This window comes from Anastrepha obliqua, chromosome 1 (assembly GCF_027943255.1).
Source record: "Anastrepha obliqua isolate idAnaObli1 chromosome 1, idAnaObli1_1.0, whole genome shotgun sequence".
In the NCBI taxonomy this organism is placed as follows: Eukaryota; Metazoa; Arthropoda; class Insecta; order Diptera; family Tephritidae; genus Anastrepha; species Anastrepha obliqua.
In genome coordinates, this window is record NC_072892.1 from 39,053,732 (window position 1) to 39,081,040 (window position 27,309).

General features: G+C 38.3%; 3 protein-coding genes across 3 annotated transcripts; 1 reads left to right on the forward strand and 2 right to left on the reverse strand.

Annotated features, from left to right (window-relative positions):
* Window positions 1-1,193: 1,193 nt before the first annotated feature.
* On the reverse strand, window positions 1,194-26,058 carry LOC129248773 (8-oxo-dGDP phosphatase NUDT18). The gene is made up of 3 exons (XM_054888392.1): window positions 25,949-26,058; window positions 2,416-2,751; window positions 1,194-2,337 (listed from the first exon to the last, which is right to left on the reverse strand). Exons 2-3 carry the CDS (start codon window positions 2,690-2,692, stop codon window positions 1,565-1,567), a joined length of 1,050 nt encoding a protein of 349 aa, XP_054744367.1. The 5' UTR covers window positions 2,693-2,751; window positions 25,949-26,058; the 3' UTR covers window positions 1,194-1,564.
* LOC129248763 (tigger transposable element-derived protein 1-like) lies at window positions 22,058-25,933 on the reverse strand. Its single transcript, XM_054888382.1, has 3 exons — window positions 25,760-25,933; window positions 24,382-25,702; window positions 22,058-24,273 (listed from the first exon to the last, which is right to left on the reverse strand). The coding sequence occupies exons 2-3, from the start codon at window positions 25,690-25,692 to the stop codon at window positions 23,545-23,547; spliced, it is 2,040 nt and encodes a 679-aa protein (XP_054744357.1). The 5' UTR covers window positions 25,693-25,702; window positions 25,760-25,933; the 3' UTR covers window positions 22,058-23,544.
* A 370-nt stretch (window positions 26,059-26,428) lies between the features above and the next one.
* LOC129244808 (metallo-beta-lactamase domain-containing protein 1) lies at window positions 26,429-27,309 on the forward strand. The gene has a single exon (XM_054882665.1). It carries the CDS (start codon window positions 26,545-26,547, stop codon window positions 27,247-27,249), a length of 705 nt encoding a protein of 234 aa, XP_054738640.1. The 5' UTR covers window positions 26,429-26,544; the 3' UTR covers window positions 27,250-27,309.

Consider the following 27,309-nt stretch of genomic DNA (forward strand, 5'->3'; position numbering starts at 1 on the left):
AGCTTCGAAAAAAATTGCTGAAAATCTTGACATTGAGATCAAACACAAAAGAATAGCGCGCAGACAAAAAAATCGAGCAAATCCTGAAGTTCAAAGCACGGAAGATTATTTTCGTGTGACAGCGTTCAGTCCTTTAGATTTTTACATCATGGATCTTGGAGAAAGATTTACCAAACATGAAAATATATTAGAAGGATTTTCGGCCCTATTCAAGCATGATTTGAACGAAATCGACAAAGTAGCTGATAAATTCATCAAAACAGTCTAGTTTTACCAGGAATTTCTCACTGCGGGGCTACATGCTGTTCTTGTCGAATTAAAAGTTTGGAAGAGATATTTAATTCGTAAAGGTGATATCAAACCTGGAAACTCATTGGATCGTTGATCGCTTGAACGGATTGACTACTCTAGCTATTCATCATGATATTCCAATCACAGCTGATGAAGTCATAGATGAGTTATCGAAAAAATCCCGAAAACTTGATTTTCTTCTTTAATTGATGCAAGAATTTTTTGCATATTGAGGGCATCCAAGTGAAAAAATGTATCGGTAATTTTTTTTTGTTTATATAGAGTATGGTAAGTGATTCCCATGATTATGGAAAAAGAAAACCGATAAAAATTTTATATATTGAATGTAAAAAAAAGATATTGTCAAATTATATCCCCCCATCACAAAAAGCTATCTACGCCACTGCTGAGAGAGCGCTAGGACATACCAAAACATGCATATCAGAACTGCTTTGAGGATTGGAAAAAACGCTGGCACAAGTGTATTATATCTGAGGATTACTTTAAAGGAGGTAAAGGACTACTTTGAAGGAGGTAAAGGATTACTTTGAAGGAGGTAAAATAGAAATTTATTGATGAATAAATAAATATTTTTTGAGAATTCAAAGGAGAACAATAACAAAGGAGATCATAGACAGCCTTGCCGTACGCCAGCCCTGGTCGGAATGCTTTCCGACAGATTGCCATTGTCCAAAATCCTGCATTTTAAGTTGTTGTAATACCAGCGTACGAGAGATATTATCTAGTTTCGCCGGATCCTTCGAGCATGTAACGCGTCGCATATGCTGACTGTCAGTCAAGATCTATAAAAGTGATTTTAAAGTTCATCAGCCCAACCGATGGAATACCCTCTACAATATTTATGTTATTTCAAATTTCACAAGAAAATCAACAGCGATGCATTACGTAGTAGTTAACATGAAATTTTTATTTATAACATAAAAATTTTTATAACAGCAACTTAATAAACAATGATTGGTGTATATAAAATCAAAATATTTAAAAAATAAATATTACTGTATATGTGTAATCGCGCACCCCCGCCACCATTGAAATGCGCTCTTTTGATTTCTCGCCACTTGTTGATTTATGAGTTTGTTCGCCTTAATAAATACATACGTACAAATGTATGTATGCATGTACACACGCAATAAACATCTGGTTAAATAGTTTTACAAACTATTGCTTTTATTCACTACATATTGCGTCAAATAACTTTCACTTCCCTAAATGCCACTGACCACCAGACTAAGCTAACGCAGCCTCTGTGCATCTATCGTATAACATTTAACGGTATTGTGGAATATTTGTTCGAGAGTATACGTGCCAGTTTCTCTTCAAGCGCACGTCCCAACTCATGCCATGTGCACTTGCCGATGAGTGCCACCTCTTCCAACGGCGGTCGGAAGACTACCAACACATTCAGACAAATACCATCGGTGGTGTGTGGCATCGGTGAGGGACAGTGTTCTACGCTGAGTATGCCATGCGGTCGATGCTGTGGCAATTCCGCGCCGAATAGTTCGATCATAAATTTGCGTAGCGTCGAGTGAAGGCTACGCTGAGGATGCACCTCGACTGTGGGGAAGTGATGCACATTCTTTTCACTAACAAGCACATTTAAAGAATTGGTAGCGCGTTTGCGTATTACTGCCACAACGCGCAAATAGTTTTTGTGGTGTGAGTATCTGGTTGGCAAAACATCTGGATGATAAATTAGCGCTTGTGGTGTAGAGGCGCGCTCGTTATACGAGCGACCGATATCAATTAGATTTAGAATGTCATTGGCGCGCAATGGCAATTCGGAGAGCCTAGATATCCATTTTGCTTGCAATGATTCGTTATCTGCTTGTGCGGGTGTTTTCAGTGTGCCACCAGTTACACGGCCAGTGAGCACAAAGCGGAACCAAGAGCCGCCCGCCACTTCGATGGCCAGAAGTGTAGTGATGTTCACATTTAGACCGGTCTCTTCATATACCTCTCGCACTGCGGCCTCGCAGATGGTTTCACCGTTCTCCATGCGTCCAGCTGGGAGATACCACTTGCCTAGAACAAAAAGTAGCGAAAAGAAAACATTTCAAAATATTCCAACTGCTCTGATTTATTGGTATACTTTTAACTTACCAGCACACGATTGCTTAGCCTCTTGCATCATTAGAACCTCGTCCCTCTCATTGAACAATACACAGGCTACAATGTATGTCACAGATTTACCCAGCACAGGTACATAGTCGGCTGCAGCGCTTGGTTGTATGCCTTGTGCCTCGGCGGTTGCATTTTGTTCCTCGAGTGAGAAATCGCATAGCTCCTGTGTTATATCACCAAGATCTTGTGCAGCGAGTATGCCAAGCAGCTTCTGCTCTATAGCATCTGCGGCATTTTGGGAGTTGGTCTGAGGCATTTCGAAGCGCAGGCGGAAGCACCCTCACACTCAGTTGAATGACAGGTTTAGTGGATTCGCTTGAAGAAATAAATCGTAAGAAGAAAATATAATATTTATTTAAACATAAATTTATATGTATGTCAATGTGCGCAGTAGAACGGGCATGACTTCAAGCGTACCAAAAAAACACTACTCTAAATCCGATTTGTAGTGCACCATTTGGAATCTAATGAACCAAACGAGTTCTATAATAGCTGTGTATTTAAAAAAAAATACAATTGCAACAATATGAAATGGACGATAAAAGAGCAGTGAAAATCTAACTGCATTCGACACTCAAAGGTTCGAAAGCGAAAGCAACAGCGCGTGCTTGGTATGAACAACTGGGACAACTTCGTTGAGGGAGGTAATTGACACTGATTCTCCACTTCATCATAAACCGTAAAACGTTTGTAAGGCTGTATAAGAATAAGTAGACTATTGGAGTACCGCATCAAGGACGATACATTATACAATTGTGGGCGTAACTTCGGTTGCCACGTAATAGAGGCTTTGGCAGTAGAATTTTGCCCGCTTATTTCAACCGTATTCGCACACTCGTGAAATCAGTCGTTGTTCGAACGGCAACGGAGTAACATGGAAGGAGATTGTGTTGATGTTTTTTCGTATATCACCCACCCAATATCACCTCTTTCCATAAACAAACCGCTGTCATAGTCCCGGTGACGTCAGCAAACCAGCTGAACCTTCAAAGCCGGTTAACGGTCAGATGTTGATCGCACGTCGTGGTACCTGATATAGAAAGAGTGCCACATCTCGAAATCAACAATAACAAAAAGCAATGAGTGTGGCTTACAGCGATTTCAAGACCGGTGCGAATTATGCAAACTGTTGACTAACACTTAAATTATGAAAGGAAAACATTTTTAATCAGCTAAATAAAGACAACAGAAAATTCCATAGAGAAGATTGAGTAACTTCGCCACGAGTCAAGAGCGCAGTGAACAAAAATAGCGCAAAACAGCTTTAGATAAAGTGGCTCCCAAATTTGTGACATCTTCGTAAATTTTGCTCAAACTGTCTCGGTTTTGCGAGTGTAGCCGCTCGTTTCATCGTCCCTGGTTTTCATACAAATTTTTGTGTGTTAATACAAAAACAATTGCGCATTTACCGTTTCTATGCATGCTTTACATTATATTCATTTGCGCTCTATTTTCTATTGGTTGGGCTGTATGGAATTATTTGTTTGCGATCTGAGGTATTTAAAAGAAATCGTGGACCAAGGTGATTCAATTGCTTGACTTAATAAAATTTTATCCTCAAATTATTTTCAATTCTTCCAAGTTATAACGGTTACTAGAATAGTTAAATTATATATTGGGTTGGGGGCAAACGATTTGTTTGCTGTTTGGCAAAGGGTAAGTACTCATTCGATAGAACTCTTTCTGCTCTACAAAACTATGCTGATTGTATTTTTTAGTTATTTAATTTTTTATTAGTTTTGAGTCTTGGAAATGGAATACCCAGGAAGCAAAAATCAACATCAACAAAAATCGACACCTGCTTTTCTTTGTTTTTCATCGAGGTCAAAAAGCTGTCGAAGTAGCACAGGAAATTTGCGACGTGTAGGCAAGTCTGCAGCACGAAAATGATTTGCAAAGTTCAAAAATGGCGATTTTGACGTCGATGACACGACCCACCACGAAAGGCCTGCTGAATATGATGAAGAACGTCTCAAATCACTTTTGAAGGAGAGCGGTCGCCAAACCAGTCGTGAATTGGCGGAAAAAATTAACAGCGATTATAAAACGTTTCTTAATCACCTTTATTCAATGGGATTTACCGAAAAATTAGAAGCCTGCGTGTCTCATGAGCTCAACGAAAAAAACTAAGAAAAACATCTTCAAATCGCTTCTCGCGGTCATAAACAACGTCTTTTATACCGAATCGTCACGGGAAATGAAAAATGGTGCCTATACATCAATATGAAGCAAAGAAATGAGTGGGTGAGTCCAGAAGATACGCCAGAGCCGAGAGTCAAGCCGGATCTTCATACAAAGAAGATCATGATATGTGTTTGGTGGGACTGGGAGCGCATGGTGCACTGGGAAATGCTCTAAAAGAATGCCATGGTCAACAAGGAGCTCTACATTTCCCAGCTACACCGCGTAACTGAGGCTATTCGACTGAAAAAATCTCATCGCCAAACCATACTCCTTCACGACAACGCCAGGCCGCATGTTGCACAAGTCGTCAAAGCCACACTTCAAAAACTCGAATGGGAGGTCCTTCAGCAATCGTCGTATTCTCCGAACGTTGTACCGACCGATTATTATCTTTTCTGCTCCCTGTCAAACCATATGAAAGGCGTCACCTTTGACAACAAAGAAGTGCTTAAAAACTGGTTCAACAACTTCTTTGGCACCAGACCAAGCGATTTTTGGCGGAACGGCATCAACAAATCGGTCGAGAGGTGGGAAAAAGTTGTAAACAGCAACAACGTATTTATAATTGATTAACTTATTCATATAATTATTGTTTTTTGTTTAGATAAAAGTCTTCGGTAAAAACGCTACGAACTTATTCCTCAATATGTACAACAAATCTCTAGCGAGAGTACCAATACTAATCTTCATAGCCGGGCACACACGGGGGAAGTTTCTGTTGAGGTTGTGTTCCAAAAAACGAAGATATTAAAAAATTAGATTTCAATTTACTACTCTACCCTAAGGAAAAAGTAAAAATACATTTTCTAACACGCCTTTATAGACATATAGGCATACATGACACGGCAAAGGAAACCAGTTAGAAACCCCAACCCCAGTATTTTTTCTCTTGAACGAAGTAAATATGCCAATGTATTCGTAAAGTTCTACAGCTCATCGTTCCATATCTTGCAGTATTCATCGCGTACAGTAAATTTTCCTCATTTGAATGGCGGTTCCACTCCATGTTTTCTTTCATTCTTGGTTTTAAAATCAAATAGGCTGAGAAACTTGTAAATAATAATAAATTTTGTGTATTCAAGGAGGTCCAAAGTAGCACTTGTTGGTGAGACAAATTCTTTATTCATTTTGAAGGCTGACTAGACTAAATGCTCTACCTCATCAAAATTATAACTTTCCAAAAGTGCCTCGTGTAACAGGAAATACCTCGCCACGCTCTCATTCTTGTCCAGGCGCATGTGCTTTGCTTCTTTATCCAGTTTATAGACAACCAAGCTAGTAAAGAGGTGATAAACCGGCACTATTTTGTAGCCTTAGTTGTTCCACGTCTAGAATGCTATCAAATGTGTAACGTATGGTACATCCAAAGCGGGGTACATAGTGGAGTACATTGTAGAGCCCCCGAAAATCAGATTTTTTACTTTGATAAGAGGTCCGTAACCCTGTTAGAAAAGTTACTGGCAGATTATCCAATCTTAATTGACAACGTTCGAATATGCACTCGATTTATTTGTTGTAGCAGCATAAACATTCCCCATGGACGAGCAATGCTGCTGGAGTGACAGTCCTTGGCCGTATATAAATCTGGCTGGATGGATCCATCTACTGTGACAGAATGTCGGCTATGTGTATTTTCAAATCTATACAGCTCAGGTAAATCTTAGTATTTTTCCGAAATATTTTAAAAGAAGCATTAAAGTATAATACATTTTATAATTCCGGTAGAAAAACTGCATCTTTTTTTGTTAAAGCACTCTATTCTACAACTGTAAAACCGTACATTTCCCTACATATATACATACATATTATTATATATATTAAATTTCAAAAACATTGACTAACTTTGTGCTAACCGTCTAAAAACTAGTCTCGATCGAATTTGTATAAAATTAAAAAAAATTTATATAATATATTTACATAATACTAATATAGTATTGAGTCTCATAATTTTAAGTTCTGCAGATGACATTCACACACTCAATTGTGTTTTAAGTCTCATATTAAAAACTCTAATTATTGATGTTTATCGCAAGCTTAGAAATACCAATTCGTAATACAGAGTGGGCGATGGCAACGAAGATGACATACTTCGCCAAATTTTGAGCGCCACACACACTCCATACGACAATTAATAAACGAGTATAACACGAACCGGTAAAGAAAGAACAGGTAAAGCAATATAAGAGGGCCAATTAAGGAAGCTAAGACTCTTGAATGTTATGTAGATGGATGAACAAAAAGAAAACTGGAAAACTGAAATAGAAATATTCCATTAATTACAAGGTACCATGCGCGCCCATAAGTATCTACATAAATAAAGGGTTGGCCACAGGTTGATTTCTTTATTAGAGAGAACAAAACTTCCGATAAATTGTGAACTGTATTTGCATTGATTTCTTATGGCCTCGACTCTTATTTCAACAATAAGTATAGCAAACATAATTGCTATTAACCCGAAATACGGCACGTGGGGTGTATTAAACCACAACGCACAAATCTTGCCAAATATGCATTCATATTAGAAAAATATTACAAAAACAAAACTTTTATTACAATTTGATGCTCACTTGACCAATCGAACTATAATCAGGAGGGGTTTAATCTACTGCTCTAACAAGGGTTAGTTTACTAGGCTGGTAGCCCTTAATTGAGAAAAATTCAACGAATCATTCCCGTGCATAGAACCGGCTGTCAAGGGAATATATGACACGACTACCTCTTCACATGCTCCCTTAAACCTACTCATCGCACATCTCTTTCTCTTTGGTCCCAGCCTTTTCAAATAGCCTGCCGTTTTCTTCTACTCTTTGATGGTTCTCCTATCCTTTGATGAGATAGACGATGACAATTGATGACTGCACTGTGATTGGCAGGGGGTTTTGAGCGGCTACAACAACAACAACGGTAGTCACTCATAAACTCTCTGGGTTATGGCGACCCTCTTTAACTTAATGGAGGGGAATAATTATTTGGCTTGTAACGGTTTATAATTGCTTTCTGAAATAGAAATTACTTTTGAAAACAAGTTCATGAGAATCAAAGAGGTAAAGAATTAAGATTATTTTTACAAAGGTATGAGACACCACCAGTGTCGTGTTAAGTGTCTGAAACATTTCTGGATTGTCAGCCTAACATCAGTCCTTAGCGGTAACCCAGAAAATAAAAAAGGAGTTCGCTATCAAATTGCAGCTTTCATACGAGTACGACCCTTCTGAAACCAAAGACCATCCAAGTTCACACGTCAAATTTCAACTCTTAAAAAGGCGGTTATTAGGGCTCTGTAACTGTTATTTGCAGGCCGCTTTATTAACTTACCAACCTTTAAGATCTTCTTTCAGGTTAGAAGCAATCAGAAAATGAAAAAGTTAATTTGCAACAGAAGCGATTCATCCTTTTTCTTCTATAAGTCTCTGTAAGCTTGCCACTACAAAATCCAGTCTAAATTATCCATCTACAAATGTCTTGTTTTATGGTGTTTTTTTGATCCCACATATGGCAATTTTTTTAGCTAAAATCGGCGGCTCCGGGTTGGAAATGCGCCTCGACTCAAACGTGTTTTTTTCAATAAACGCAAAATGTTGGCAACATTTGAAATTAATTTTAAAGTAACCAATATTTGCAAACGTTTTTCAAGTGTGAAACACACCATTTCGTACCACAGAGTTATGGTACTGAATATCTGCCTTTTTTCAGCGCGAAATAGCTAACAGTGGAAAAACAACATTTGAATTAAAAATAAACCAGCCGATGGATTACCCTTTGTATGGCAAATCGGATAGGAGTGATGACCACAATAAAGCAGTAATGATCAACAACAAACGCGTAAGGTAGGCTTAATTCGGCTCTGACCGTAATTTATATACCCGCACATATTTTAGTAAAATTTAATTTGAGCTCTCATGGACAATGAGAGTTATAGCTTGTAACATCAGACAGATGGACCGAAATTTAAAGTTAACTTATAAATAGTGAGCGTGGCAGTAGGGGTAATTGTGGTGCATTTGACTTTGGGACACATTTGACTGCGATCAGTTTGAAGTCAAATCGGTACAAGTAATAAAAATGAAATGAAATCCTTGACTTCATGCAGTGTCATGTAATTTTACAATTGATGCGTAAATTTTGGCAAAGCTGCACGGGCTTTTCTCCTTTTGCGGCAGTTTCTGTTATTTTGTCACAGTGGTACGTAAAGAATTTGTGAAGATAAGAAAATTGAATTGCGTAAATACGCTCCGTTATTATTGTATATCTTCTTTTTATTCTGATCCTCAATCTCTCTTGGGTCATAGATTATCGATCACACCTGCGCGCCATCTTTTGCGCTTCTTGGCAATGCACTTTAATTCGTTCCAGCTCTTTCCGCTGCTTCTAGCTTCCCTTTCGCCTGTTCGCCTCACTTGCGACCAGCAATCGCAAGAGGATTCCACTTCAGTGCCTTTCAGAAAATGCATTTTTCGTCTTTGCGTGGAGTATGGCCACTCTATCTCCATGAGCACTTTGACTGACTCCATTTGCGCCTTTTTAGCAAATCAGAATTCGCTATTGTGTCCAGCCAGAAATTGTTCTTCGGGCTGTGATTTGAGAAAATTTGGAGGCTCGAGTTTGATGGAATTGGTCACTTTCCACGAGCAGCATCCGTAAAAAAAACCGATACCACGTTGGATTTAAAAGACCTCAATTTTTATCAGAGTTAAGGTTCTTTTTGCGCCAAACAGAAGAGAACATTTCAAAGGCGGTTTTTGCTTTGCCAATGCGAGATTTGGTATCTTCCTCCGTATCACCTCGTTACCAAGATATGTAAATTGTTAACACGTTCCACTGGAGCACCCGAAATATTTACAGTTACTCTTGAATTGCTAGACATTTGATTATCTATTGTATGATATATGCTGTTAAGAAGAGTGTAAAATATTGAAGGAGGAATAGTAAGGACGATTCAACTCAAACAATTTCATAAAACACCAGCTCACAGCTATATTGTATTGCAGTCGAGGCAGCTGATTTGGAGATTCATAAATTAGCAGGTGATGAAAAGTTTGCTGTGTGAGACTATGTTCTAGTCAAATTCGAAGCGTACTAAAGGAACACCGTTTTTAATGCAGGTGAAATAGCAACTGAACTTTTAGCATAAGATTTTTTCGAAAAACATCTCCATCGAGTTGGGTCTTTGTTCGAGCAAAAATAGAAGATGTGGCTGTAACTATGTGTAGCGAAATAGAGTACGTTTAATCAGAAAAGAATACAGTCTCTATTTACAGCTGCAGAAATCCAGTGTTTGTCTCCTAAAGCCTGGAGTGCTCTTCGATAGAGGTGTATTTCATTTCATTTCTTTGTTATTAAGTCTATGATTAAAATGCCATTAATTGGCGCGTACACCCTTTTTGGGTGCTTTGCCGAGCTCTTCCTCCTGTTTGTGGCGTGCGTCTTGATGATGTTCCACAAATGGAGGGACCTACAATTTCAAGCCGACTCCCAAAGGCAGATATTTTCATGAGGAGCTTTTCATGGCAGAAATACACTCGGAGGTTTGCCTTTGCCTGCTGAGGGGCGACCGCTATTAGAAAAATGTTTTTCCTTAATTTTGGTGTTTCACCGAGATTAGAACCTACGTTCTCATATATCGAAAGTTCTAATCTTAGACACAAGCAGAGATCTCGGTATAATAAAATCGAATCAAGGGCACTATAGATTTTATTAAGTTTATTAATATTATTATTACTCGTAATAAGTCTTCTAGTAATTGGTGAAAAATTAAAGTAATTAGATGATTGTATGACAACATGAAAAGGATAATACAAAATGGCGCAAAATTATTCACCCTAACGGAAGATTTGTAATTTTTGCAAATAGCGCCGTATGCCAACCATTTTTGATACTTTCGAACTTGACAGCTGCAGTACACAAACAGACAAGAAATTGAGTTTGCATCACTAAAAATAATTTTTTTTGATTTAATAGAAAAGTTATTCACATACAAACTTGGATGATTAATTTTGCGCCATCTTGTAGAAATGAAGTATTTGACAAAATGACTTTACTCAAAAAAGGGTTCAATCCAAATTTATAAACAGCTTATGTATATGAAAAACATGCCTTTAAAATTCCAAAATGCAATAATCGCTATTGAGAGCGCAACATCGCTTTATAAGAGGGGCCAACCACGTTTTGCGAAGTAAAGTTGCAAAAAAAGGTGTCAAATGCATCTCAGCTTCCACGACGATTCCCAAGCTTGCGCGAATTTTCTTAAGTCACTATCTAGACACATATATTTACTCCAAATAGGGCGTAGCACCGCTCATTCCTCCAATTTGAATAACTTTACTTCATTGATAACATTTTTTTATTTTTGGAAGATCGACGTTATATGGGAGGTGGGGGTGGTTATCGATCGATATCGTTAATTTTCAATAACAAACTACCTTGGATAAAGGGTAATATGTGTATAAAAAGTTTCACTGCAAGATATTATTAATTTCTGTTCGAGTTATAGTGTGCACGGACGGGCGGACAGACGGACAGACATATCTATCTTGATTTCTCTCATCATTCTGAGCAGTGACGCCCAAATATCAGCAGTGAATAATTCCCAGATGGTATCTGTTTCTATGTCATCTTTGACATTTGTCAAGTAGATATATGCAGAGAGAGAATACAACATAAAATTACTTAGCAGAATACAAAGATTAGCCTGTGCAATAACAATAGGTGCAATCAGACCATGTCCTAGGGAGGCTCTGAACGCTCTGACACACGTTATTCCGGTAGATCTATATATCAAGAAGATGACAACAATGAGTGCCATTTATCCATTAGGTTAAATGAAGCGGGTCGCTGGAAGGAAAAAGCTCATGGCCATGCCAGTCTATTACTGCGACAAACCCAGTATACCTCGAAGAGGACTGACTACATCGTCCCGACGGTAACCTTTAGTAGAAATTTTGTCACTCTCTTTTCATCTCGGAAAGAATGGAATAAGGGATTCTCACTAAACAAGTTCGACACTACAGTCTATACAGATGTCAGTAAAATGGATTGTGGTGTTGGAGCTGGTATATATTCGCATAGACTTAAAATTGAAAGATCTGTGCGTCTCTCTAATGCCTGCAGTGTCTTTTAGGCAATTGGGGAAGCTTGTAGGCTACTAATCGCAGATCCCTCTTTTAAGGGCAATATCACTATAGCCAAGATAGCCAAGCTGCAATCCAGACACGGGGTTCGGCTACAACAACCTCTAAAGTGGTGGAACAAAGCAGGACTAGCCTTATTACCTTGAGCGAAAAACATAAAGTTACCTTAATCTGGGTCCCGGGACATAGGAGCATCGAAGGTAATGAAAAAGAGGATGAACTGGCAAGAAGGGGATCTGCCATGAATAACGCTCTTGCAGAATCGGTATTCACACCACTAGGTGCAGTCAAGAGTGCAATTTCCCTAAAATACCTCCGAATCGCAGATTGTAGATAGAGAGACCAGACGAAATGCAAAATTCGTAGAATTTAATCGCCCACCTACAACCTTAAGCAATCGTCAACATTGATAAACATGAAACGACGGAACGCCTGAAGACTAACGGCAGTCATAACTGGCTTTTGGTCTGTGGGAGAACAAGCAGCCAAAATGGGCATCCCTCACAACACATACTGTCACAGTTGTAAACAACCGGAGAAAAAGGAAATAATCTTCCATTTTCTCTGCGAATGCCCTGCCCTATGGAAGGACAGAATGTTAACCCTGGGTAAACCGCTGTTCGAGAGTCTGGAACAGCTGTCTGGCTTAGATGTCAACAACCTGATAAGGTTCCTGAACCGCACAGATTGGATATAGTCACGCTGTAAATAACTGGTAAACAAGTTGGTAACGAGGATGTGGCAACAAAATGGTGCGGAAGCGCTAGTTGGATTCTGGAAGAATCACCACTTAAACCAACCAACTAATCAGATAAATGCACAATTTTTCACAGTAGAACCCGTAAAATTATTGAAATTTATTATGAAAATAGTCGATCTTTATGAACAAAATTCGTGATTTTTTGGTGGAAATAATTGTACGAAGCTTGAAACGGTTAACACATATGCCAATCGCCACTGTTGGTCGTCATCCTCTAATCCAAGCCCTGGATTCGTTCTGGTTCCTCTCCCTCTCCTGTTCCCCTCCCCTCCCCCCTGGATGATATTGCAACGGACACATTTTTAAATTTTTGTCCAAGTAGGCCCCTTGCAAGGGCAGCCATTTAACCTAATCTATCGTACGAATGAGTCGACAATTCAAAGGTAGGTGAAAAATTTTCAAGAAACTGGTTCCGTCCAGGATAGAAAGAAGACTGACAGACCAAAAATTGGACGTTCTGTTGAAAAAATTGCTGCTGTAGCGCAAAATGTTGTTGAACAACCTTCAACATCGATATCTCGACGTTTGCCACATTTAGGCATTCATGAATCGATTGTTTGGTGAATTTTGGACATTTAGGTGATACCATTTTTCAAATACTTATAATTGTTAGAGCCGTATTTGATTTAATAAAAGTAGTGAATCCTGAAGGAATATACATTTTTAATTTTTTTTTAACATCTAGGCCAAAGATCCTTTATATGCCTATATCTATCTCGATTCCTTAATGCTGTTACATACAACCGTTATATGAACGTAACGTAAAACCCTTGGGCACAAGTGCACGGGTATAAAAATAAAGGCATTAACAGCGAACAAACGAACAGAGTGACAGCGAAAACAGATGACAACAGCGTCAGTGGTACTTAAATCAAAGCTTAACAAAACACAAATGCATTAGGTGGCGCGTGAAGGTGTGTGGGGTGTGTGCGGTGCTTGCGTGCTAAAGCGAATTCAACAAAGTATGGCAGCTGGAGGAGAGTTGCAATTGCAGCTGTAGCTGTAACTGGAAGCTGCGTATGCTGCAATGAGGTAAGTGATCGCACCAACGAGTCGTCATCGTATTAAATGTTTTTATTGCTGGCTTTAACATTAATTACGGTTTTAGTGATTTAGCCAATGCGGCAAGCGGATGTAATACATTGCGACAGCTAATAGTAAAACTCTATGCGACAAGGAGACAGGAGAGTGAAGCTTTTGCAACCACATGACGCGCCGCCAACAGCGACGATTGACGTTGCACGTTGCCCGTTTGTAGTTGAGTAAAAAACAAGCACGTCTCGCATACGTACGTGCGCGCGCCTGACTAGTGAAAGAAGAAAGTCTGTGGACGGCAATAGCGTCTGTAACGGCGCTAGAACGTGATTGAGACAATTTTCAGCAAATACATTTAAGTGCCACTAATTTCTCTGTAGAGTAAAATATTAAAATAAGAGCAACAGTTTTTTTCGAATTGGGATAGCTCCTCGGCAGGCAATGTCAAGTCTTCGCATGTAACATAATTTTACAAAGAAGAAAGATCCTTCCATATAAATCACCTGCCCTTTTGCGGCGGCATAACACTGTAAAGAACATCACCTACAGGACAATGTCATGACGCATGACAACAAACGGAGCAGATGCCATGCACTGAAGCACCTGACACGGATGTGTTGCTCCACTAATTGTATTTATTAATATTATTTTATTTTTATGTTTTTAATATTAAATATTAAAGCGGCAGGTTGCGTTTAACACATTTAACAAATATCGCACATGTACATACATATATGTATGGAACTCCCATAAATTAGCCAATCCATCGATATGCAGAAAAGCAGAAATACAAGACTGAAGAATGTTCTACACACAATTTGTTGAAGAATGTTTGGTATTTCATATGCAAATTACAGGAAAACACAAAACCAAAACAATAATTCAAACTCAAACTCGTTGGTATGTATGCCTCGCGTTCGTAGCTTACATCTTTTGTTTTCTACTTGTAGTATTTTTTCACATGCAGCACATACACACACATATGCACGCATATATGTATACACACCGTTCTTGTTTTTGTTGTAGCACAATTTCTTTTTTTGTTGTTTTTTTAACGAATTCTTGGTATAATTTGTATTGACTTTTAAATAATTCCTTCTAGCTTTCCGTCTTCGAAGTTTCGCTGTTTGGTGTGGTGCGCGCTATGCGCGAGACACGGTACAATGTTGAATCGTGACTGTTTTCCAATTGTTTGAGCGGTTTATTTGCTTCTCCATCAAGCGCTACTGGCGTAGGGTAGAAACGCTAAATACCGGTTGGAATTTGTTATGAAAAGGTCTTATGTGCGATGAGTAAGAGTTTCTGCTTGCTTGTGCTATCAAGCTTACATAGTAATAATAAGTTTAGCTCTCGGTAGTCTCATTGGGTAGTGAAATCTTCTACCAATTTCTCAAGAGAAATGTATCATACTCAGACCTACAGCTGCATCTGCAATGCGAGTAAGGCCCATTTTCTCAACTAACCTCTAACAATACAGCACACACCATCATACAGATGAATATATATGTTTTCGTTCTTCAAAAGCTTGTTAAACACTCGTGCCGATATGTTTAAAGGTCAATTGATGTGCTCTATAAAATTTGAAGTTAGGTTCAAAGTGAACTTAAGTGGAGTGAAGTTAATTAAGACGATGTAAGTAAAGAGCACGGAATTGCCAGCTTTAAAAAATTAAAAAAAAAAAAAGTAGTAAGTTTCTACTTTTTTGGCGTAGTTGCAGCACCAGCAAATGTATTTTTACCTGGCAGTTGAGTAAACGAAAATAGTTAAAGGAAACCTTAAAGTTAGGAATATTTTAATTTGGCGCGATTACTACATAAAGTTCACTTTATCGGTTAGATCAGAAAACGGTATTAATAGAATCTTTTACATGAGAGCGATTCCAACTCAAGTGCTCCAAGTATGTCGTTGATTCATCTCGTTATTTCATCTTCTTTTTCTTGATTGGCTTACGCGATTTTGGCCGAGTTTTACAAAGTGCGCCAGTCCTTTCTTTCTCGTGCTAACGGGCGACAGCTGGACACACCAAGTCCTTCTCCCCCTTATTTTTCCAACGCAGAGTTGGAGATACGTAAGCCAAAATGAGCCCACTAAAAGGGCTAATAAGAAAGTAAACTGTATTAAGATTTAAAAACTTGCTGTTAAGCTGACGGTTAACTCATAACCGATTCTAAATAAAAAAAGCATTTAAAAAAAATTTAGGCTTGAGTATATAAGAAAAAAAATGTATATATATTTTTAAATTTATTCAATGTTGAAAATTGTGGTATATAGTTTTTATAGCATAGAGTGTTTAAAGTTATATCATTTTTAACTTTTTATGCAATGTGTTTTTGTTTTTTAGTAAAATAAACTTTTTCGAGAAATCAACCCACTTTTTTGATACAACTTTTTGGTAAAAATTTGTTTCCTGTCGGTTTTGGAAAAACATTACCATTCTTTTTGATTTTTTTTCTTATTATTAAAAGCTGATACTGAGTTTTCGAATTATATTCAAATACGTACAGCAAGTCAGCACAAATTTCTGTCTTGGCGAAGCACTACCATACGCACTCGTATACTACGCCCGTTTGCAAATTGATCGAAGCGCCGTGTCGTTGCTTGAGCGAAATAGAGATCTTATTAGTGCCAGAAATTGTATGTGTTGCAGCTCCGTAGCTCTATATACTATCATATATATGTACTTCAATACCGGGGTTACAAAGGAAACCCACGAGCCCATGTTCCTCTGTCGTAACCTCGTTTACCATCAAACGACTAGAGCTGATTTTTGGAAAATTTGCCATAGGTGATTTTGCTTAAACTTAGTTTGCAGAGTCACATTAGTTACACGGATATATAACTTCTAGGTGTATAAATGCCATATAGGTATAGTCAGTTTTAAAGCTACATTGAAGAAAGGTCATAATATGGATCCGAATCGAAATTTTTTTCGTAATTGTTCTTGAATAGTTTGGTTGTTGCTAGGACTACAAAATAGTGAAGATTTCTGACTATAGGACGCTATTTGTCAACCGCTTCCAAATCTGAACCCATTGGGGATCTTTTATTAAAAATTTCCAGATCTTCTGATGGCTTCTATGTTCACAAAACCTTCATAGCCAAATTGTTATGGTCCGTAGCCGTCCTCTGATCTGGGTATCGAATTATCTGAATGAGCCTCCTAAATAAATGTCAGTCAAGCTAGCTGCTAGCACAAAAGCAGTCAGTTCTATTTAATCGAAACCACCCGATTTATATCCGGCCAAGGACTGTCACTATAACAGCACAAGTGTCCAAAACACCAGTGTTGCTACTTTAATCGAGTTCCAGCTAAATTTTGCAGGCTGCAATTATCGTTAATAGGAGAAAAGTGACATACAAATGAACCGTTTTTTGCGGTTTGCTTATTTTCTTTGCTTTATTCCCATAATACTAGTTCCGTTGTGTAGTTTTTAGAGACGAAAGTATGCGGGAGACTGCTCTTATGTAAATGAGTAAACTCGACGGTAGCAGAGGCCCATTTTGGTGCCCCGAAAAGTAGGCGAAACGATTTAATTCTCGAAACCGGAAAAATAATATTTCAGCGAATTCATCTAACGCTCCTCTTCCTTTGACAGGACCTTATGAAAGTGCACGTTTTCTGGACTAACCATTGGATAACCCCGATGGATGGTATTGTACGCCAAATAAGACTGATATAACAACAACTACTGTACACTATTTTAGCAAGATGATTCTTTCTTAAGAAATGAGCAGCAGGTTTTGTGGTTTAGCTGAGATAAGGTCCTAATATTTCGGAGCTTAACAACCAAAGAGCTACATTCTATAAATTACCTATGATTGAGATGATCTGTTTTTAAGAATCGTACGTCGAGGCGTGAGTATATTCTAATTTTAATAATAAAAAAAACAAACCTATTCAATCCAGCTGACACCAAAGAAAGGATTGAACTCAACCCACTGACACAGCTTGCCTTTCGGGCTGCAGGCGGGAGGAAAAAGATGGGAAATACGAAATAACTGGAATGTTTGAGATTGACTGTAGAAGCAACAGTGTAACAACTAAGCGATTTGTTCTTTAAATTTCTTTCAAAATTAAAATTTTGATCCCAGATAGAGATCGATGGTTAATTCCAGAGAACTTATTAATGGGATTTCAGCGCACTTTCTACACCGACGGATCCAAAACCAGTAATAAACTGGGAAAAGAAGTAATGCTTGCATACTTCTAGGCCCTCTTTCTAGGTATCAACTCTACATCGATTCAATTATGGATTGACGACTTCATGAGGTCTACCCAAACAAGACGTTGGTCTGAGCCTATCCTCTTAAGACAGGATACTGCAGATTATTTTCTCCGGCGTTTTCTGGAATCAGACCAAGGCTGTTGGTGTGTGTGTCTGTGTGATGTATTGAGTATTGATAAAGTTCATACTCTTCCTCTTCCGGATCTCTTGGGATTCAGGAAGAGTGGCCGCAACCCCATTTTTACCGGCTTACCATCCATACTGTATCTATCCTTCCTCTAATCTTTCCACTGTAATCTACAACACCCCACAAATCTAATCTAGTCTAATCTACTGATGCAGATCGCATGTGAATTGAGACTCCTCTCTAGTTAAACAATCTTATTTGATCAAAATATTTTCTAGATACTCCAAATTACCAGAGTTCACCTTATACGCAATCCATTTAAAAGCTTTGCTGCTCCACAATTGCCGTGCCACAACAGTCAATGGTCGTAAGCGTATAAACTACATTGCATCTTGGCATACAACTACATATATGTATGTATGTATGTACATATGTACATATGTACCTGCACATAGAGATTAGGAGACTAGCAGGTTATTTGGTTGGTTAGTAGAGTATTTAGTTGCTGTCGTCTACAAACATAGATACTTGTTTTGCTTCGCCAACAAGTTTACAGTTTGTTTTGATCTGCACACACATATGTACATATGTCTATTTGTATATGTGTATAAGGTATTGAGAGTATGACATATGCGGCAGATACTGACGACTTTTTATAGTTGACTACCCGAATGAACTGAGCTAAAGTAAAGGTGCATTTGGTGTCTTTTGGCTATCTGCTGATGTTTTTGTCTGCCATTACGTTTCATCTTTTTTATATTTCTTTTTGAGTTCTTTTTGATTGTCATCCACGCACATATAAACATGCGATCAGTTATGTTTTTAATTATTGTATGTAGACATACATATAATTGAATTCATCATTCTTTAAACAAGTGGATTAGTGGTCTGACCATTCACTGTCAATGTTTAGTTACGGCAATCGAGCGGGCTTACCGCTTTATTGATTGCTGTGAATGAGACTTTCGATATGATTAGTTTTCTGGGTTGCTTCTAGGAAAGTTCTTGTGAGTTATGTAGGGCATTTTTAAAGGCCTGCATATAGAAATCATATAAAATACTTAAGAGCTAACTTAGATGCAAAATTAATTATAATATAATTTTTAACATCAAAACATTGTCCTATGCATTCAGTAATATTAACAAATATAACGAAAGCTCAGATATTATCAAAACTCGTTTATGGTTTAACTATCTATGGGCACTGTGCGTGTAGCAATATGAAACGCTTAGAAGCCAGACGATGCCTCCTCACAACAGCAGGGCTCCCCATTATGAAAGAAATAACAATATAAAATAAAGAGTTTTCCAATAACAGGTGTTAGGTGTTAAATAGGAAAGATGATTAACGATTTTTTATGGGCGGAGTTGGATGGGATTGATCTGGACAACGTTTATTTTCAACAAGATGGCGTTACGTGCCACACAAGCAACGAAACCATTGATCTTTTACGGGAAAAGTTTCCGGACCGTGTTATCTCTCGAAGAGGTGATCACAATTGCCGAGATGGTGTGATTTAACATCTTGTGACCTTTTTCTTTGGGGCACGTGAAAGAGAAGGTCAACACCAACAGCCCAGGGTCAATTGAAGACCTCAAAGATGGAGTTCGTGAGGCTACCGAGGACATAGGGCAGCCACTTTGCAATTCAGTTATGGAAAATTTCATGAAAAGGATACTTTCCTGTAAGCATGGTCGTGGCGGTCATTTGCCTGATGTTATTTTCCACTATTAACGGCGTACCTTCTTCTTTATAATGAAATAAACATCCGATCATTTATATTAAAAAATAGCATTTTCTTTGAATATCAAAATAACACCTCATATTGGAAAACCCTTTACTTTAAAGTTAATCAATAAAATGAAATTTACTCGTCGGCATCGCTCGGCATCTTAAAAAAATTAGGTGTCCTCACATACGAGGTTCTACGAGTATATTATCTTGATTCGCGATTTCGCTCTTAAATAACGACAAGTTTCTTCAATGACACTTTTACAGCAGTTCTTTAGTTCTTCTTAAAAATGTCATGTAAAAGTATATATTATCAAAGAATAAGAAAAGAACGCAGTTGCATTCGATACAGTTCACTCGGTGGTAAGGAACAAAACGGTATTGTGTCGCACATCAACTATAACAAGGTGCACAGACGGAGCGAAGAAATTAGGGGTATCTTCTAAACTGGAGTACACCTACATTTAAAAGGAAAATCCAGGAGTGGGCCCTTCACTGGTACACAGATGACTCAAAGACCTCAGAAAGCATAGGCGCTGGAATTTAAGACCCCAGAACCAAGCGTTCTGCGCTGATGGGTAGTTTTCCAAGCATCTTCTAAGCGGAAATGTATGGCATCTGTCTATGTGTAGAGATAAACTTAGACAGAAATTTCCGGAATGATCGTCAGGCTGTACTCGTGGCTCTGTCGTTCTATGAGTTCGAATCCTCACTGGTCCTTGAGTGTATCGAGAAACTTCATCTACTAGAAACGCGCAATTACGTCCGGCTAATTTGGGTCGCAAGACACACGGATATAACTGGGAACGAAATAGCCGACGCACTGGCGAGAGAGAGACTGCGACCTCGCCTTTAATAGAACCCGAGCTCTTCCTTGCTATGGGACAACACACTCAAGGAGAAGTTTAGGAGTGAAGAGCCAGGGCTAAGGGATAAACTGAGAATGCTCACGGGCATTCTCACAGGCCACTGCAAGCTGCAAAGTCATCTGAACATGATCGGGATTTGGTCTACGGACTCTTATCGAATTAATTTTCTCTTGGAATGCAGCGGAGTAGGTTGAGACATCTTGGCCAATTGCAGCCAGAAGAAAGACACATACGCTCAATACAACCCAGCTCTATCCTCAGTTTAATAAGGGAACTGGGTCTGGATGAGGTACTGCCATGAGTAGAGGGCAGGAAAGTCTATTAGGTTGAAGTGGAAACCTCATAGTGTATTTGTCTATCTAAGCCGGTAATTATTTACAAATTATTTACCGCCTCACCTATTATTTATTGACATCAGCAAAAGTAAAAAGAGCAGTACACAACCAGTTTACAGATAAATACATACATAATCAAACAGCTTGCAACAAATTTTTAACAGGAAAAGTGAAGAAACGAGGATCTACTCAACTATAGGATCTGCATTGATAACTGCAAACCACGATACTAGCCTTCTGTTCCCGCCCCATATGGCACTCGCAACAGGGAAGTATAGTAGAAATACCAAACTACGGATATTTGAGTTCACGCTTTCTAAGACATCCTCCTGGTACACTTTTGCCCCGGTCTTAACCCCTTTGTCGCAGAAATCGAGAGTTGTAACGCCTTTAGAAGACACTCCGCATCAAACCATTACGGAGGCTGGATGGTGGCCACGATGAACCCTTGGAGCAAAATTTTTTGCGTCTTTAGAAGCTTTAGCATAGATTTTGTCATTTTGCTTATTAAAAATTTTTTCAAAAGTGAACATTTACTCATCTGTGAAAATAATATTTTCCTGGCCGTTGACCGCGTGCCACCGAAGAAGCTGCTTAAATCTGTCGGGCCTAATTTTCTTCCAACGCGTTGTGAAAAGGTGGGCAATTAATTGAGCGACGGAAGGCTTGCATATGGAGATAATCTCTAATTAGTCTTGACATCGATCTGGTCGATACATTTACTTCCCTGGACATGATTTTCTGCTTTCTAATGGTATTCTTGCGAATTCTTTCTTGAACGGCTTTTATGGTTGCACTGGTTCGAACCACGCGAGGACAACTGTTTCTTTTTCTGTCTAGTCACTTCAGACGTTTGGGAAAAACGATTGATCGCGCGGTAAACAAACATTCTCGAAATACGCTAAGTGGCTATAAACAAAGTCACTTGCTCATTGCTAAATTGTTGTTGTTTCTCACACAAATTTATGGCTTGGTGAGTAGTGGATTTCTCTAGCTACCCGAGAAGTGGTGGGTCGAAGAAGCAATTTTTAGTTTGGCAGAAATCATAAGATTCTGGCCCATAGTGTTTATCAACTATTGAAAGACGACCGTGATAAGCAATCGTTTTAATACGAAGCTTGTTTTAATTACATTGATTTACTGATAATTGGGAAGTACAGCCAAATAAAAAGTATAATTACATGAATAACCGCCAAGTAGTGCGTTGAAACACATAAACACTAGTATTCGCTTGCACGAGCACATTTTTTATTTTATTTTTATTTGTTTGCTGTAGTTTATGCCAGTACCTAAAACCGGCTTTTACTATGAAATTGTAACAATTATTTTCTTAGAAATGCATGTGCATATGTATATATGTGTGTGCTTATTGAACTCAAAGCGATTGAAATGCTGCAAAATTCCATAAGTGAGTCGTAAAAGACAAAAATAAATAACAGAAACAAAAATAAATAAAAATGTTAGAGCAAAAAGCAAACTTGCAAGAAGACTAAGAAACACATTTTGCTTTCCATTTTTACAGTATTTTTTTTTTTACATATTTTTTAATACACATTTTTATGACTGAATAGCGTACGTAGTTCTTAAAAATAATATAAATACCATAGAAAAGTTGTGAATATAAATAGTAATAAAAAGCAAAATATTTATTGGCGCAGTTTCGCTGGATTTGTCACTTTCTCCGCACTCACACTTGCACATATGTAAGTGCTGGCACTACGTATACCGCATTCTAAATTTCGCCTACATTATAACATGTAGTTTTTCTTTTTATAAAATAAAATTGTACTTTTAATTTTATTGCGCGTGCTTTTATATTCGCCCATTTATTCTTCGCACACTAAAATCACTTGTCACAGATCTTCAGCAGTGCAATAACCTGATCTTAGCTGGCGGTCAAGGTCTGTTAGTCGTTGAATTCAGACAGACCACCCAGCTCATTTGCATTACATTTCATTATCATTTTGATGACAACATCTGTTTGTAATTCTTTTCCATAGTGAGTTGGTTTTTATTTTGTATCTCTTGACTTGTTTAAATAATTTGATAGCATTTCCTTGCCTTTGAATTGGTAATTCATTTCTTCATTCAAGCAATGCCAGCAAGTGTGTGGCCAGGTTGCTATTGTTTGGCTTTTATAGCTCTGATTTAATTAGTATCGCACGGCCTGCATGCATGCGCTTGTTTATAATACGCACAACATTTATCTTCATTTATGTATGCGCATTTATATTTTACCTTTTTATGTATAAAATAATTGATAACGATTTTGTAGTTATAACACCGTTGCCTGGGAAACTTTCATATTAAGTCCATGTTGAAAAACTTTGAAATATTTATAATTTCTTATTTGTTCGATTTTGAAGAGATTTTTAAAGCAATTTCTTCAGAGATCCAGGCTTTCGGGTACACCCAAAAGAGCTCCAGAGCACGAGTATTTTTGATTGACTTTTATAGTACACAGGAATGCGGTGGTGGGATGGCTGACATTCACTGGAACGTTTGGAAGTGATATCACATTTTTTCAAACATGTTTTCCTATATTCTGTGGAAAGAAGTGTAGAAAAAACGATATATACACAATACTAGGTAGTTTTCAAACACGCCACGCATTTAGGCATATAGTAGCCGGGATGATCCTGCATCTACATATGTAAAAGTCCATTAATGCCAATCTCAGCACCCAACTTGCAACATGCTTACATGGCCAAAACTACTTACTGAAGTAGTCTTTTATGCTAGGTTGTAGCAATTTTCTCTTTAATTCCTTATAAGGCAGCATTAGTGTATCCAAACCTTTGGCGAAATCCGCGCAGCTCGTACTCGTCTCTATTGGCCTTAAGATTTCTAATAACTGTTCTGTTAAATTAAAGGCCTTGTTTATTAGTTGTATTTGCTTGCGTGCTTTCCCATGTTTTTGTTCATGTATTTTAGTATGTTGCATTGACATTTCGGTAATCTGGCTGTTTTCATCCAAACTAAAACCTTCAGTTTGATGAAATTCAATAACAGCTTCTTCTTCAGACTCGAATCCACTGATTTTTTCATTTTCTGCGTTATCAATATGTACTAGCATTCCGTTTCTAATGTGATTCGATTCTTTCGTAGCCTTATCCACAGAAATGTCACTACCTTCCGATTGCAAATCCTGCTCTGAGCAGAAGCTGATGAGTTCATCATTTTCATTTGGATCTACCGGTTCTGATGGAATGGCTAACGTTTGCGAGCATAATTTCTCAAAGCCACCTGCATCAGTTTCGTTTGACGTCTCTTTTCGTTCCTGTTTTTCCGCGCATTCGCTGCCGTCTACGAGTTTTAAATGTTGCTTTATATCATCAATGGTCATATCAGCGAAACCATTTCCTGGTAATTGCCTGCCATTAATAGCAATGTGTGTAACTTCGTCGGTAAGCTGCGAATCGCAGAAAGGTTCACGCACAATCTAAAAATAAAAATGGAATTAAAATGTTTCAACATTCCAAATTTGTTCAACAAGGCTAATGTTCACTTTGCAAAAGGAGTAGTGCACAATAAAAAACTAAACACTCACCTCTGGCCAAAGTCGATGCCAGCCACTCTTCCAGCAATCAACACTGATGTCATCTAAAGACTCTTGTATAATATCAATTGCGTCAGCAATAGAATACTTTTGCCAGGCCTTGTACAAATTCGCTTCAGTCTTCACTTCCAAACGATGTACTAAATGTGCCAGAAAACTTCGTAGGTATTTGCACTGAAATATCGGTAATAAACTTTGCGTAAGTGGCTGTAATAATTGTGATGTATTTGGAGGCAAGAATTCCACACGCAAAAACGAATCGTCGTATGCTGGCAGCACCATTTGCTTCAAATTACTACCTAGTAAAAGCAAACAATGTTCAGGCATTTCCATAACTTGCAAATAATTGCGTACTGTTGGGGTGAAACACTGTGTCAACCAATCGTGAAAATGTGACGGTGTCACTTTGGGCAAACCCTGAGACTGGCGTCCTCGCGAACGCCAAAATACGGGTAATTCACTAATTTTTGTCGTGCGTAGGCAGTAAGGTGTTCTACTCCTATGAATTAACATTGGTTTGACATAAAAATTACCTTCCGCATTGCTGCAGAAAAGCAAACTTATTCGATCATAGCCAACTTTATCGCGTGATTTATCCGTTATCGCAATGAAAGTTCTGTTGGGCATACGTTTCCATGCAAATGAGAACTCAACGGCAGTAAACACTTGATGTGGCTGATAACCAACAGATTGCACCAGCTCTGCGAACGTTGCTGGGTATGCAATGACCGCTGATAAGTCAACAGTTTCCGATTCGAAGATGGAGCGAAACTCTAAATTATATCGTTTACGAAATTTCATAAACCAGCTTTTGCTGGCTTTGAATTCACGAAATTCAAATTGCAGTTCTTCGCTCTCCTTTATTTTTTGGTGGTTATGAGCTGTTGTTGTGCCGTGTTTGTTCTTCTTCAATTCTGTGTAAATTTCCCTTGCTTTGGCACATATGCTGGAAATAGTTTGAGCTCCTTGTTGAGCTTGTTGACGCTGTTCTAGATACCATCCATATAATTGCTGCTCCATTTTTTCTAGTATTTCATCTCGTGGAATATACGCAGCGGAACGATAGGTATTTTTCGTACACTGTTCGGCATATTTGCGCAACTGGACCTCACAATGCAGCAGGGAACGTATGGTACTATCGCTGATTTCACAGTCTCGACTTATATCCATTGGGCGTTCGCCCGCTTTCAAACGATCCAGTAATTTTATTTTATCTTCTATTGTCAGGCAGCGACGCCTACGTTTTGCACTAGTATCTCCAATTGCTTGTGGAGGAGCTTCCCGTCTTTTAGGACCCGACATTGTGCAAACCCTAAAAAAATAAAGGACAAGTTAAGGAAGCGACTAATAAGTGTACTGAAACGCTTACCTATTCGCTGTTTGCAGTACTAAAATATTGTGTACATATTTTTTAAATATAATATTTTTTTTAAATAGGCACTTCCACTAAAGCAGACAATACACTTATGAAAGCCGAAACATTTCTTTGGACAATAATAGAAATATTTATGCAACTAAAAGCAAAACTCAAGCACTAGAGACATTTGTATTTACTTACAATTCAATTTGTTTAATTTGCAGCTCCGTTTAATTTAAAATCAAAGAATATGCAGGAATGTTAGTAGTATGGACAGTAATGCCACAGCTGACAATAGCTCGAACATGAATAAATTATCGACCTGTTATCGATTTACTATCAATTTCGGAAAAGTGAGTAGACTTATTAATCGAAATAAAAGCCGGTTTATTAGTGAGAATATTGTAATCTGGTAATGAACTTACCTCAATGTAATCTATTTTTATAAATTCCATTTACGAAAATTGCATTGTTTCAAAGGGCCCGTTTCACAAACGAAGAAATATATGCTTATAAAACAAATTTTCGGTTGTCAACTCAAATGTTTTGATTACATTTTTATTGTCGTATTGCCGACGTGTTTAAATCTTGCGTATTGCATAAAAATTTAACTCTCTCGATAAATTTATAAATTTTTGTGTACATTAATTTTGGTAATACTGTAAGGATATAGGTCCGATTATTTGACAATACATTTCATTAATACCAGCACTAATAGTTTCAGCAAAAGCTTCCAAATTATTTTAAATTTACTTTAAATAAAACTATAGACATTCTTTTAGATTTATTGTAAAAGAATGAGCACAAGGCGGAATGAAGTGCACATTCTATTCGTAGGCTATTCGCGACCAGATAGTAATGATTCCACTGCCATGCGTGCGAATTGCACTTGCACTTTAATACAAACTCGTAACGGGCGCAACATTATTGTTGATACGCTCACCGCCTGGGATGGAGAACGCCTCACGGAGGTACTTCGGAACCTACACGGACTTCAGCCAGAAGATATACATGTGGTTGTTTGTACACATGGACATTCCGATCATACCGGGTGCAACTACCTCTTCCGTGCAGCACAATGGCACATAGTTGGTGCCTGCGTTTCCAATCGTGACAAGTATTTGGATTGTGCATTAACACGTGGAGAATCTGAACCATTTCAATTATGCGGCGATGATGTGACAGTAGTACGAACACCAGGACATACTCTTAGTTGTGTATCAGTGTTGGTGCGTGACACTGCCCATGAAGGCGTAGTGGGCATTTGCGGTGATCTTTTTGAACGTGTCGAAGATATAGCCGACCCTACTATTTGGTTGGAAGCGGGCAGTGAAAATGCTTCTTCCCAGAGGCGGCAACGTTTACGTTTGGCAGAGTTGTGTGACTATATAGTACCAGGTCATGGTCAAGGTTTCGCTGTAACATCACAGATGCGAGAAAAGTTGCGCCAACAATTGAATGCGTGCAATTCTGGCGAACATTTGGAAGATGTTTTTATGTAACCTAAGCAATCGACAAATATACTCGGACGTAATGTAGAAAATAAAAAGTCGTTACAAAGA

Excerpts from the sequence above, each read along its gene's own strand:
- LOC129248773 (XM_054888392.1), bottom strand. The coding sequence starts at position 2,692 with ATGCCTCAGACCAACTCCCAAAATGCCGCAGATGCTATAGAGCAGAAG. Across the intron at positions 2,338-2,415 it reads GGCTAAGCAATCGTGTGCTG|GCAAGTGGTATCTCCCAGCT; the intron begins GTAAGTTAAAAG and ends TTTTTGTTCTAG.
- LOC129248763 (XM_054888382.1), bottom strand. The coding sequence starts at position 25,692 with ATGTCGGGTCCTAAAAGACGGGAAGCTCCTCCACAAGCAATTGGAGAT. Across the intron at positions 24,274-24,381 it reads GGCATCGACTTTGGCCAGAG|ATTGTGCGTGAACCTTTCTG; the intron begins GTGAGTGTTTAG and ends TTTTATTTTTAG.
- LOC129244808 (XM_054882665.1), top strand. The coding sequence starts at position 26,545 with ATGAGCACAAGGCGGAATGAAGTGCACATTCTATTCGTAGGCTATTCG.